We start from the raw sequence: 11,403 nt of genomic DNA on the forward strand, positions 1-11,403 counted from the left end.
CAGCAGTACCCCCAGTAGCCCCCCAGCAGGACACTGCACCACATCACACTGCAGAATCTGCTCAGGAATGGTCCAAGGAACGTGACAAAGGTTGAACTTAGGCATCGACCCAGCTTTCACATTCCCCAGACCCCGATCTGATCAAACATCTGTGGGACAAACCAGAACCCCAGAGGTCCTTTGCCCGGCCTCGACAGGTCAGAGCCAAGTCCGATCTATGATGGGGTCTCTGACCTGTCGAGGCCTGGAGACAGGACCTCTGGGAGTGTCCTGTGGTGTGTGGCACTAAGGTGTTGTTGACGGATCCTTTGAGTCCTGCAGGTTGTGAGATAAGGTACCAGCATGCCCAATGGATGTTTGATCAGATCGGGATCTGTGGAGTCTGAAGGCCAGGTTGAGGCCTTGAGCTCTTAGTCACATCCCCCGGGGTCGCTCCTGACCAGTGTTTGTGGTGTGACATGGTGCATTGTCCTGTTGGGGTGGCGCACTGCCATCAGGGAGTGGAGTTGCCATGGGGCGGAGGGGGGGGGGGGGTTACCTGGTCTGTAATGGTGTTCAGGTGGGTGGAGCACATCAGGTGGCATCTACATCAATGTCTGGACCAAAGGTTCCTATATAATATGTTATTGATATACAGTGTCATGTTACAGTATGTGTGTATGTTGTTGTGTGTATGTGTGATTATTGTTGTGTGTATGTGTTGTCAGGTGGTGTTTGGCGGCTTCGTGTGGAGCGCATACTTCTCTCTGCTGACCTCGTTCGCTCCGTCGTACAGCTGGTTCATCTTCCTGCGCAGCATGGTGGGCTGCGGCGTCGCCGGGGTGTCACAGGGGTCAGCACACACACACACACACGCACACACACACACACACACACACACACACACACACACACACACACACACACACACACACAGTGTGAGTGACGTCCATGTTGTTGTTTCAGGTTTGTGTTGAAGACTGAGTTTATTCCTGCAAAGTACCGAGCGTCTCTGCTGCCGCTCGCCTCCGTGAGTCTGACATCACTCTGACATCATCCATCCATCCACACCTCAGCTGATGTGACATTAATGATATTAATAATAAACCATCAGTGTGACAGCTGACATTAAACCAAGGATCTGATCCTGATCACTTCTAAAGACCTGGATCAGACCTGGTCCTGGTCTCTGGGATCAGAACAGGACGTCCTCAGTAAACAGTATCAGACTGAGATCAGGTCCCTGAGGGTCTCCAGTCAGAACCATCAGTCACATGTTTGTCTCATACTGAGTCTGAAGATCCAGATCTGGACTCATGTCTCCCATGTCTCTGTCCAACTGTCTCAGTCCTCCATGTCTCTGTCCAACTGTCTCAGTCCTCCATGTCTCTGTCCAACTGTCTCATCTCAACACTGATAGATTCTACTGATTTAAGTCAAAGTGTTCTGATGGAACAAGAGACTCAAGGTTGGTTAATATGTCCCATCATGCTCTCTGTCTGTCTGTCTGTCTGTCCCCTGTCTGTCTGTCTGTCTGTCTGTCTGTCTGTCTGTCTGTCTGTCCCCTGTCTGTCCCCTGTCTGTCTGTCTGTCCCCTGTCTGTCCCCTGTCTGTCTGTCTGTCTGTCCCCTGTCTGTCTGTCTGTCTGTCTGTCTGTCCGTCCGTCCTCTATCTGTCCTCTATCTGTCCTCTATCTGTCTCTGTGTCCCTCAGATCTTCTGGATGACAGGCTCCATGTTGATCATCTTACTGGGGATGTTGGTGGTTCCCAGTCTGGGCTGGAGGTGGATGATCCGGATCTCCGTCACTCCCAGTATCATCCTCATCTTCCTGTTCAAGGTGACACGTCCTCCTGTCCTCACCTGTCCTCACCTGTCCTCACCTGTCTGTCTCTCTGTCCTCACCTGTCCTCACCTATCTGTCTCTCTGTCCTCACCTATCTGTCTCTCTGTCCTCACCTGTCCTCACCTGTCTATCTCTCTGTCCTCACCTGTCTATCTCTCTGTCCTTACCTGTCTGTCTCCTTGTCCCCCTGTCTGTCTCAGTACATCCCAGAGTCGGCTCGTTATAACGTCTCAGCAGGAAACGTCGGCGCTGCCGTTGAGACTCTGCAGCGAATCGCTCGGATGAACCGAGCGTCTCTTCCCCCGGGACGCCTGGTGGAGCCGGTGGTGGTACGTTCAGTGACATCATCAGCTGAGTGCTTGTGATAAGTGATGATGTCATCATGTCACGTGACGGCGTGTGTTTCAGAGGGAAAGAGGAAACTGGAGGATTCTGCTGAACTCATCTTTCAGGAGGACGTCTGTCCTGCTGTGGTACTCCTGGTAACATGTCACTTCCTCCACTTCTGTTTCATCACTTGTCCGATAAACACGCTCCACGTCTCACGTTGTGGCGTCTCTCGTCCGCCAGGTTCGTGGCGTCCTTCGCATACTACGGCTCGGTGCTGAGCAGCTCGGAGCTGCTGGAGAAGAACCTGCTGTGTATGACGGACGCCGACCGAGAGCATCAGGTCAAACACCGCCATGAGGACGGGCTGTGTTACTGCATCCCCTTCCAGTTCAGCGACTACCAGACGCTGCTCATCAGCAGCCTCGGCGAGGTCGCACGTAAGACTCAGTGACATCACCATCAGACACGCCCACAGACCTAATGACCAGCCGCCAATCAGACTGTTTAATTTAACAACTACCAGACCCTGCTCATCAGCAGCCTCAGCGAGGTCGCACATAAGAGACTCCGCCCTCACACTGAGACTCCGCCCTCACACTGAGACTCCACCCTCACACAGAGACCCCGCCCTCACACAGAGACCCTGCCCTCACACTGAGACTCCGCCCTCACACTGAGACTCCGCCCACCTGAAACCTGACTACCAACCAGGCGGTTTAATTTAACAAGTATTTAATTAAAGCCACAACGTCTCGTTTTATTTATTTAACATCCTCCTCTGTCCTCCTGTCCCATGTCCTCTGTCCCCCTCTGTCCTCCTCTGTCCTCCTGTCCCATGTCCTCTGTCCCCCTCTGTCCTCCTTTGTCCTACTCTGTCCTCTGTCCTCCACTGTCCTCCTCTGCCTTCTGTCCTCCTGTCCCCTGTCGTCCTGTCCTCCTCTGTCCTCTCAGTGGTCCCATTAAACATCTGTCTGCTGAACGTGGTTGGACGGAGGATGAGTCTGACGGTGGTTCAGCTGCTCGCCGCCATCGTCTTCATGATGATCAACATCTGCACCACCATGTAAGGATCTGTCACTGCTGGAGTCTGACTGGGGACAGGTTTATGAGGACACCTCCAGGTTTATAAAGACATCCAGTCTGACTAGACACAAGTCTATGAGGACACCTCCAGGTTTATAGAGACATCCACAGGTCTGTGAGGACTCTCTGACCCTGTTTTTGTCTCCTTCAGGTTTGGGTTCACGGTGTTACTGTTCCTGCTCCGGTCTCTGGTCTCCATGAACTTTAATGTGGTTTATATTTACACTGCTGAGGTACGTCCACACTGTGCTGGTGTTGGTGGGTGGTGTTACCTGTCATTGATCAGGTAACAGGTGTTTATGGACCAGGTCTCAGGTGTCAGGTGGTCTCGTCCCTCAGGTGTACCCCACGGTGGCGCGGTCTCTGGGGATGGGCTTCTGTACGTCGTTCAGTCGGATCGGAGGAATGATCGCTCCGTTTATTGCTCAGGTGAGTTCATTGTCTCCTGCCACAGAACCTCCAAGATGAGTCCTCAGGTGTGTGACATCATTGTGTGTGTACTTCAGGTGCTGATGTCTCAGTCGGTGATTCTGGCGCTCACTCCGTTCGCCGTGGCGTGTGTGATCTGCTCTCTGGCAAACTTCCTGCTGCCAATAGAAACTAAAGGCCGAGCTCTGCTGGTGAGAAACATGACACTGTTCACACTTCGTATTAAAACTTTATTTAACTTTATCTTAACTTTGTTTATTTTCAGCAAACCTCCTGACGGCGTCTCCAAACAAACAAACAAACAAACAAACTGTTACTGTGATTTTATTCTTTGTCACATCTGTGATATAAAAATATTAAATATGTTTGTGACATCAACTGATTCTGTGCTTTTGTTCACTCTGCTCAGTTTTCAAGGTTATCAATCAACGCCTGTTTATTACAAACAATGCAGTTACTAACATNGTTAGCAAGATGCAGTAATAGAATACGAGAGAGAGAGAGAGAAAGAAGGAGAGAAGAAGAGAAGGTGCCCGGTGTATTATACATGTTAATAACACATTATTAACATGGTCTTGTTATCTTGTATCTAAAATAAAAACCATAATAACAAGAACAGTCTTTCTGCAGAAGAACGGTTTCTGTCCTCATGTCATCACGTTGTACACTCGTGATGACATCATTGCATCACGCTGTGTGGTCAAAGCCATGTGAAAATGTGCAGTGTTGCATCACGCAGTGTGACGCCAGAAGAACAAATGAGCACCTTTTCACTCTGCTCCAAAATGATCATATCTCAAAGACTAATTTTGTTTTTTTTACTTTTGTATTTTTGGTTTGTTTGTTTTTAAGATCATGTGTCTCAGTTTTGTCGTAAATAATGAAACATCAAACTAACTGAACTAAATAATGCACATAATTCAAAAACTGATGGAAGTGTTAAGAAATGTTGTGTTAAGGTTTCTACATTTAAAAATCTTTTGGATCAAAATATTTTATATATTTTAAAATCTGAAGAAAAAACTTTTTTTTTAACAACACAACACAATAACACAAAAACAATTTCAATACTTTTATCAGTGATTCAGGTTTAAGGACTTAAAAAACCTTTCAGCTCAGGTTGTTCAGATTTTATGGATATGAAGTAAGATAAGATATACTTTATTAAGTATTTTAAGTAACTCCAGGAAATGACATCACAGATCACAGTAAGCAGAAATACCCCTGTAGGCTCTGGAGGGTTATTTCTACTGCAGAGTTCAGGGTTAAAGTAGAATAAATAATGTTTTCATGACGACTGTCACAGAGTGAGACGACACGTGGACATGAATTACCTGATTATGAGACTGATCTGATCTGATCATATTTAGGAAGTGTCTACGCTGAAGAGCACAAAGTCATAAACAGGTTATTGATGTCAGTGTTGCAGTGAGCAGTGTTGATCAGCAGAGGGAGCTGATGCTGCTGCTGCTGAGTGAGGTGTAAATAAAGTTTCTTTTAATTCACAGTAAGATCAGTTTAAATATAAATTCATCCTTAAAGTGTGTTTTAAAAATGTCATAATAATAATTATAATAATTTACACAAACAGCAGGAGGACAGTGTGACAACAGGAGTGAAACAGTGAAGCTGTTGAGACAGACTAAAGAATAAAAAGAGTCACTAAATCATCTTTAATGATTTTTATAACAACAGTCAGTCTGAAGGTGGCGCTGCTGCTCTCTGAGGATGATGATGAAGATGAAGCTGATCTCTGGCTCCTGATCTCCTCGGGTTAATCTCGTTAGCTCAGACACACTGAGAATACAGATTACTGTCTGTCCTCAGGGGGCGGGGCCTGCTCTGCACTGACCCCGCCCCCTGACCTCAGACAGTGTGTGTGTGTGTGTGTGTGTGTGTGTGTGTGTGTGTGTGTGTGTGTGTGTGCGTGTGTGTGTGTGTGTGTGTGTGTGTGTGTGTGTGTGATTAGAGTGGATTTGGACGTCAGCCTGCAGCAGTGTCAGATAGAGAGCTCCGAGAGACGTGAGTACACACTGATTCATTTAATAACTCTTTATTATAACCTGTGTGTGTGTGTGTGTGTGTGTGTGTGTGTGTGTGTGTGTGTGTGTGTTGAGTTAAACATGAGTAGTTTACAGAGTAGGGTGAGCAGTAGATTATTGTGCTAACAGACAGTTTAACACACAGACAGTTTAACACACAGACAGTTTAACATGATTCCAACAGTCCTGGAAAACCTGGAAAGGTCCTGGAATTTTGTTATGTTTAGTGAAACTGTTACAACTGATCAAACAGGTGTGTTTTATTATCAGACAGGTGTGTTTTATTATCAGACAGGTGTGTTTTATTAACAGACAGGTGTGTTTTATTAACAGACAGGTGTGTTTTATTATCAGACAGGTGTGTTTTATTAACAGACAGGTGTGTTTTATTAACAGACAGGTGTGTTTTATTATCAGACAGGTGTGTTTTATTAACAGACAGGTGTGTTTTATTATCAGACAGGTGTGTTTTATTAACAGACAGGTGTGTTTTATTAACAGACAGGTGTGTTTTATTATCAGACAGGTGTGTTTTATTAACAGACAGGTGTGTTTTATTAACAGACAGGTGTGTTTTATTAACAGACAGGTGTGTTTTATTAACAGACAGGTGTGTTTTATTAACAGACAGGTGTGTTTTATTAACAGACAGGTGTGTTTTATTAACAGACAGGTGTGTTTTATTAACAGACAGGTGTGTTTTATTAACAGACAGGTGTGTTTTATTAACAGACAGGTGTGTTTTATTAACAGACAGGTGTGTTTTATTAACAGACAGGTGTGTTTTATTAACAGACAGGTGTGTTTTATTAACAGACAGGTGTGTTTTATTATCAGACAGGTGTGTTTTATTAACAGACAGGTGTTTTATTAACAGACAGGTGTTTTATTATCAGACAGGTGTGTTTTATTATCAGACAGGTGTGTTTTATTAACAGACAGGTGTTTTATTAACAGACAGGTGTTTTATTAACAGACAGGTGTGTTTTATTAACACATTATTTAAACATTAAGTAATTAATAATTTTATATTTTTATTTATAATTTTATATTTCTAAACATGTTTTTAATTGAATGAATAAAAAATAAACATTCCAGCTGTTATGTTGTTTTTTGTTGCATTTTTATTAAAATGTTTTTGTTGTTTTTCTATGTTTGTGTTGATTTATTTTGTTTATGTCCTCAATGTGTTGGACTCTCGTAACTCTGCCTCTTAGTGAAAAGTTATCCACATTAAATGACAGATTATTTGTTTTAAATTATTGTGTAGTTAAAGCTGAACGCGCGCGTGTGTGTGTGTGTGTGTGTGTGTGTGTGTGTGTGTGTGTGTTGGTGCTTGGTACTGGTGGGTCTGTTCTGTATGAACTTCTTTGTTTTTATTCAGTCTAACACACACACACACACACACACACACAGCCGCTCAGACAAACACAGTCATGTGACCTGAACTCAGTGACATCATAATGACACTGTGTGATGCTTAAAGCTGCAGATCCTTGTTGAGATGCAAAACAGTTTTCTTTTTTATTAAAGACGTTTCAGTGAAAATGAACTCAGGGTCGACTGACGAGATTTTTCCTGAGCTTTTGACTAAACACTCAGTCTTCATCACTTTACTCAGTCAGTCACTGAACTGTTGATCTCTAAACTGTAAAACATGAGGAAATGACCTGCTGATGTGTTTCATGATGTAACAGACCTGCAGTCCTGCAGCACAGGTGTACAAGAGGTCGATCAGGTGGGTGTACTGTCAAGTAGGTGGGTGGGTTACTGAGGAGCAAGTGGGTAAACTCTGCCATAGATTCCAAAGGCTTTTTGGTTGGTCGGTATACCCTGTATACCTGTGTATATCCTCGACTAGGAGATGTTAGTAAATTTTATTTACCTGCAGTGTCTCCTGTTATGGAAGGATTGGTGAGATTTACCTGAGCTGCACATTTCTTTCTTTACGTCGGCCATCTTGGTTTTACCCATTTACACGGTCAGGGTGGGGAAGCCCTTCTGTGTTGAGTTCACATGTTCTCCCCGTGTCAGCGTGGGTTTCCTCCGGGTGCTCTGACATGTTCTCCCCGTGTCAGCGTGGGTTTCCTCCAGGTGCTCCAGCTTCCTCCCACAGTCCAAAGACATGCAGGTTAATTGGTGACTCTAAATTGTCTGTAGGTGTGAATGTGAGTGTGAATGGTTGTTTGTCTCTATGTGTCAGTCCTGTGATAGTCTGGTGACCTCTCCAGGGTGAACCCCGCCTCTCGTCCAGTGTCAGCTGGGATAGGCTCCACCCCACTGCGACCCCCAACAGGATAAGTGGTTACGAAAAATTAATGAATGAATGTAGGGTTTCCTATTATAGAAGGATCGGCGAGATATTCCTGAGCTGCACAACATTTCTGTCTCTCTGTCGGCCATCTTGGTTTTAATAATTTATGTTGCACTCCTGACATCTGGCCAGTAGGTGGCAGTGTGTGACACTGAGGTTGACTGTAAATATACGACTACAGCAACAACATCAGCAGCTCTTAAAGAATTAACAAACATGGTTTAATGTTTAAAATGTTTGTGTGACAGAGTGAGACCTCCCTCTGACGAGGCGAGCTGGAGTCTGTCAGTGACATCATCAGCAGGTGACACCCTTCCCATGGTGCCCTGCAGCCTCCGGGGTCGCCATGGGAGATGAGACATACCCAGAATGCCGAGCTCAGGAGCTATTTGATGAGTTTGTGTCGGCGTCAACCTGCAGGGCGGCACTGTGGTCCTTCAGCCAGCTGTGTGAACACCTGCAGCTGGACCGCAGCGCTGCTGAGAGGCCGCTGTACCGACCAATCAAACGGCGCCTCAACTACTGGAGGGCCAATGCTCTGTGGGCCAAACTGGACCGAAGGGCCACCCAGCAGGAGTACCAGAGGGCCCGAGTCTGCAGCAACACCACTGTATGTTTCTTATTCTAAAATATAATATATGACAAATCTACCATAGGTTTTTTACATTAAATATATAACAACACTGATTGGTCAGCTGTGTCCTGTCTCTGATTGGTCAGTGTGTGATCATTGGGGCGGGGCCCTGTGGTCTGCGGACGGCGGTGGAGCTGAGCTTTATGGGAGCTAGGGTGGTGCTGCTGGAGAAGAGAGACTCCTTCTCCAGGAACAACGTGCTCCACCTGTGGCCCTTCACCATCCACGACCTGCGGGGCCTCGGGGCCAAAAAGTTCTACGGAAAGTTCTGCGCTGGTTCCATCGACCACATCAGTGAGTCTGTTATCCGTTACGCACGTCCAATCAGGACGGCCGGACGGTCCAATCAGAACCACCTGTTTCCTGTTTGCAGGTATCCGTCAGCTGCAACTGGTCCTGCTGAAGGTGGCCTTACTGCTGGGGGTGGAGGTCCATGTCAACGTGGAGTTCAAGAACCTGGTGGCGCCGCCGGAGGATCAGTACAGACACAGTGAGAACCAGGGTTCTATTAATAACTACCATGGATCGTTAGTAAAGACAAAGAAAAGATCTGAAGAATTTATTTCAACTTGTTTTCCTGTCTGTCCCTCTGTCCACCTGTCCCTGTGTCCACCTGTCTGTCTGTCCACCTGTCCCTCTGTCCACCTGTCTGTCTGTCCACCTGTCCCTCTGTCCACCTGTCCGTGTGTCCACCTGTCTGTCCCTCTGTCCACCTGTCCCTGTGTCCGCCTGTCCCTCTGTCTGTCTGTCTGTCTGTCCACCTGTCCCTGTGTCCACTTGTCTGTCTGTCCACCTGGGACTGTGTCCACCTGTCCGTGTGTCCACCTGTCCCTCTGTCCACCTATCTGTCTGTCCACTTGTCCCTGTGTCCACCTGTCTGTCCACCTGTGGACAGAGGTGGGTTGGAGGATGGAGGTGAGTCCAAAGGCTCATCCTGTCAATCAGCTGGAGTTTGACGTCATCATCGGAGCAGACGGACGGAGGAACACACTTCCAGGTGAACGGATGGTCTGACAGAGGACAGACTCAAAGTCCAGCTGAGTCTGTTTGACTGAGTCTGACAGAGTCCAGCTGAGACTGACACTGAGGTGTCCTCTTTGATATAAAGTTTGGTAGCTGAGTTTATAAACAAAAACACAATTTAGTCTGATGATAGTTGATCAAAGTTTGACAGCTGATTCTGGGAATGAGTACATCGTGTTTGGCGTGATGGCGTTCTGTCGTCTCATTCAGACACTTTTTAGAGACACATAAAGCTTCAGAGGGACGGAGAACAAAATGTGACCTTATTTCAGACATCGAACCAACAAACTCACTGACTTCAAGACGAGGGAACAGGAAATGCTAACATGCTAATATGCTAAAATCCTAACTCATCCCTTTAGAACTCTTTTTTACCTTTTAACTTTTACCAGAATACTTCAACAATATTTTGTGGTGATGTTTCGAGCAGGTTTCAGACGTAAAGAGTTCCGGGGGAAGTTGGCGATCGCCATCACTGCGAACTTTAAAAACAGAAACACATCAGCTGAGGCCAAAGTGGAGGAGATCAGCGGCGTTGCCTTCATCTTCAACCAGAGGTTCTTCCAGGAACTGCGACAGGAAACAGGTACGGAACATAAACCTGTATGGAACACGTGCCCCGTCGGGTTTCGTTAATTAGACGTTAATTTAAAGTTGTTATCGCTGATGGTGTTGACGATGTTCCAGGGATCGACCTGGAAAACATCGTTTACTACAAAGACGACACGCACTACTTTGTGATGACGGCCAAGAAACAGAGTCTGTTGGAGAAGAGGGTCATCAAACAGGTAAACAACACCTGGAGACATAAACAACAAACAACAACACACAACAACAACCACAAAAAAATGTCTCTGTCCATCAGGACTTTGCGGACACTGAGCTGCTTCTGTCTCGGGGGAACGTGGACCAGAATGCATTGCAGGCGTACGCCCGCGAGGCTGCAGACTTCTCCACCAATCACCAGTTGCCATCTCTGGACTTCGCCATGAATCACTACGGTCAGCCGGATGTCGCCATGTTCGACTTCACCTGCATGTACGCATCGGAGAACGCCGCCTTGATTCGCCAACGCTACGGTCACCAGCTGCTGGTCACACTGGTGGGAGACAGTCTGCTGGAGGTGAGACAGGTGGAGGGACAGACAGGTGGAGAGACAGACAGGTGGAGGGACAGACAGATGGAGAGAGACTAGCTGGGTTTTTTGCGGAGTTTTTCCTTATCAGCTGTGAGGAAGGGGGTTTCAGGGACAGAGGGTCTAAGGACAGAGGGTCTAAGGACAGTAGGTCTAAGGACAGAGGGTCTAAGGACAGTAGGTCTAAGGACAGAGAGTCTAAGGACAGTAGGTCTAAGGACAGTAAGTTTAAGGACAGTAGGTCTAAGGACAGTGGGTCTACGGACAGTAGGTCTAAGGACAGTAGGTCTAAGGACAGTAGGTCTAAGGACAGAGGGTCTAAGGACAGAGGGTCTAAGGACAGTAGGTCTAAGGACAGAGGGTCTAAGGACAGAGGGTCTAAGGACAGTAGGTCTAAGGACAGTAGGTCTAAGGACAGAGGGTCTAAGGACAGTAGGTCTAAGGACAAGAGGGTCTAAGGACAGTAGGTCTAAGGACAGTAGGTCTAAGGACAGAGGGTCTAAGGACAGTAGGTCTAAGGACAGTAGGTCTAAGGACAGAGGGTCTAAGGACAGTAGGGTCTAAGGACAGAGGGTCTAAGGACAGTAGG

General features: G+C 46.6%; 2 protein-coding genes across 3 annotated transcripts in view; both read left to right on the forward strand.

Annotated features, from left to right (window-relative positions):
- svopl (SVOP-like) overlaps positions 1-4,043 on the forward strand; it is a 19,044-nt gene extending 15,001 nt beyond the window's left edge. For both annotated transcript variants that reach the window (XM_050036793.1, XM_050036794.1), the window contains exons 6-16: positions 708-832; positions 946-1,009; positions 1,693-1,818; positions 2,025-2,153; positions 2,233-2,306; positions 2,395-2,591; positions 3,106-3,217; positions 3,389-3,470; positions 3,577-3,666; positions 3,744-3,857; positions 3,932-4,043. In XM_050036793.1, coding sequence (XP_049892750.1) covers positions 708-832; positions 946-1,009; positions 1,693-1,818; positions 2,025-2,153; positions 2,233-2,306; positions 2,395-2,591; positions 3,106-3,217; positions 3,389-3,470; positions 3,577-3,666; positions 3,744-3,857; positions 3,932-3,943 — 1,125 coding nt within the window. In that variant the 3' untranslated portion in view covers positions 3,944-4,043. The remainder of the gene's footprint in view (positions 1-707; positions 833-945; positions 1,010-1,692; positions 1,819-2,024; positions 2,154-2,232; positions 2,307-2,394; positions 2,592-3,105; positions 3,218-3,388; positions 3,471-3,576; positions 3,667-3,743; positions 3,858-3,931) is intronic.
- Positions 4,044-8,368: 4,325 nt separating this feature from the next.
- The window catches only part of LOC126385273 (F-actin-monooxygenase MICAL3-like), a 72,069-nt gene continuing 69,034 nt past the window's right edge, over positions 8,369-11,403 (forward strand). Inside the window, exons 1-7 of the mRNA XM_050036884.1 lie at positions 8,369-8,632; positions 8,743-8,950; positions 9,030-9,146; positions 9,552-9,653; positions 10,110-10,265; positions 10,367-10,467; positions 10,545-10,827. Of these exons, the coding sequence (XP_049892841.1) occupies positions 8,369-8,632; positions 8,743-8,950; positions 9,030-9,146; positions 9,552-9,653; positions 10,110-10,265; positions 10,367-10,467; positions 10,545-10,827 (1,231 nt within the window). The remainder of the gene's footprint in view (positions 8,633-8,742; positions 8,951-9,029; positions 9,147-9,551; positions 9,654-10,109; positions 10,266-10,366; positions 10,468-10,544; positions 10,828-11,403) is intronic.

Source organism: Epinephelus moara, chromosome 23, assembly GCF_006386435.1.
Source record: "Epinephelus moara isolate mb chromosome 23, YSFRI_EMoa_1.0, whole genome shotgun sequence".
Taxonomy (NCBI): Eukaryota; Metazoa; Chordata; class Actinopteri; order Perciformes; family Serranidae; genus Epinephelus; species Epinephelus moara.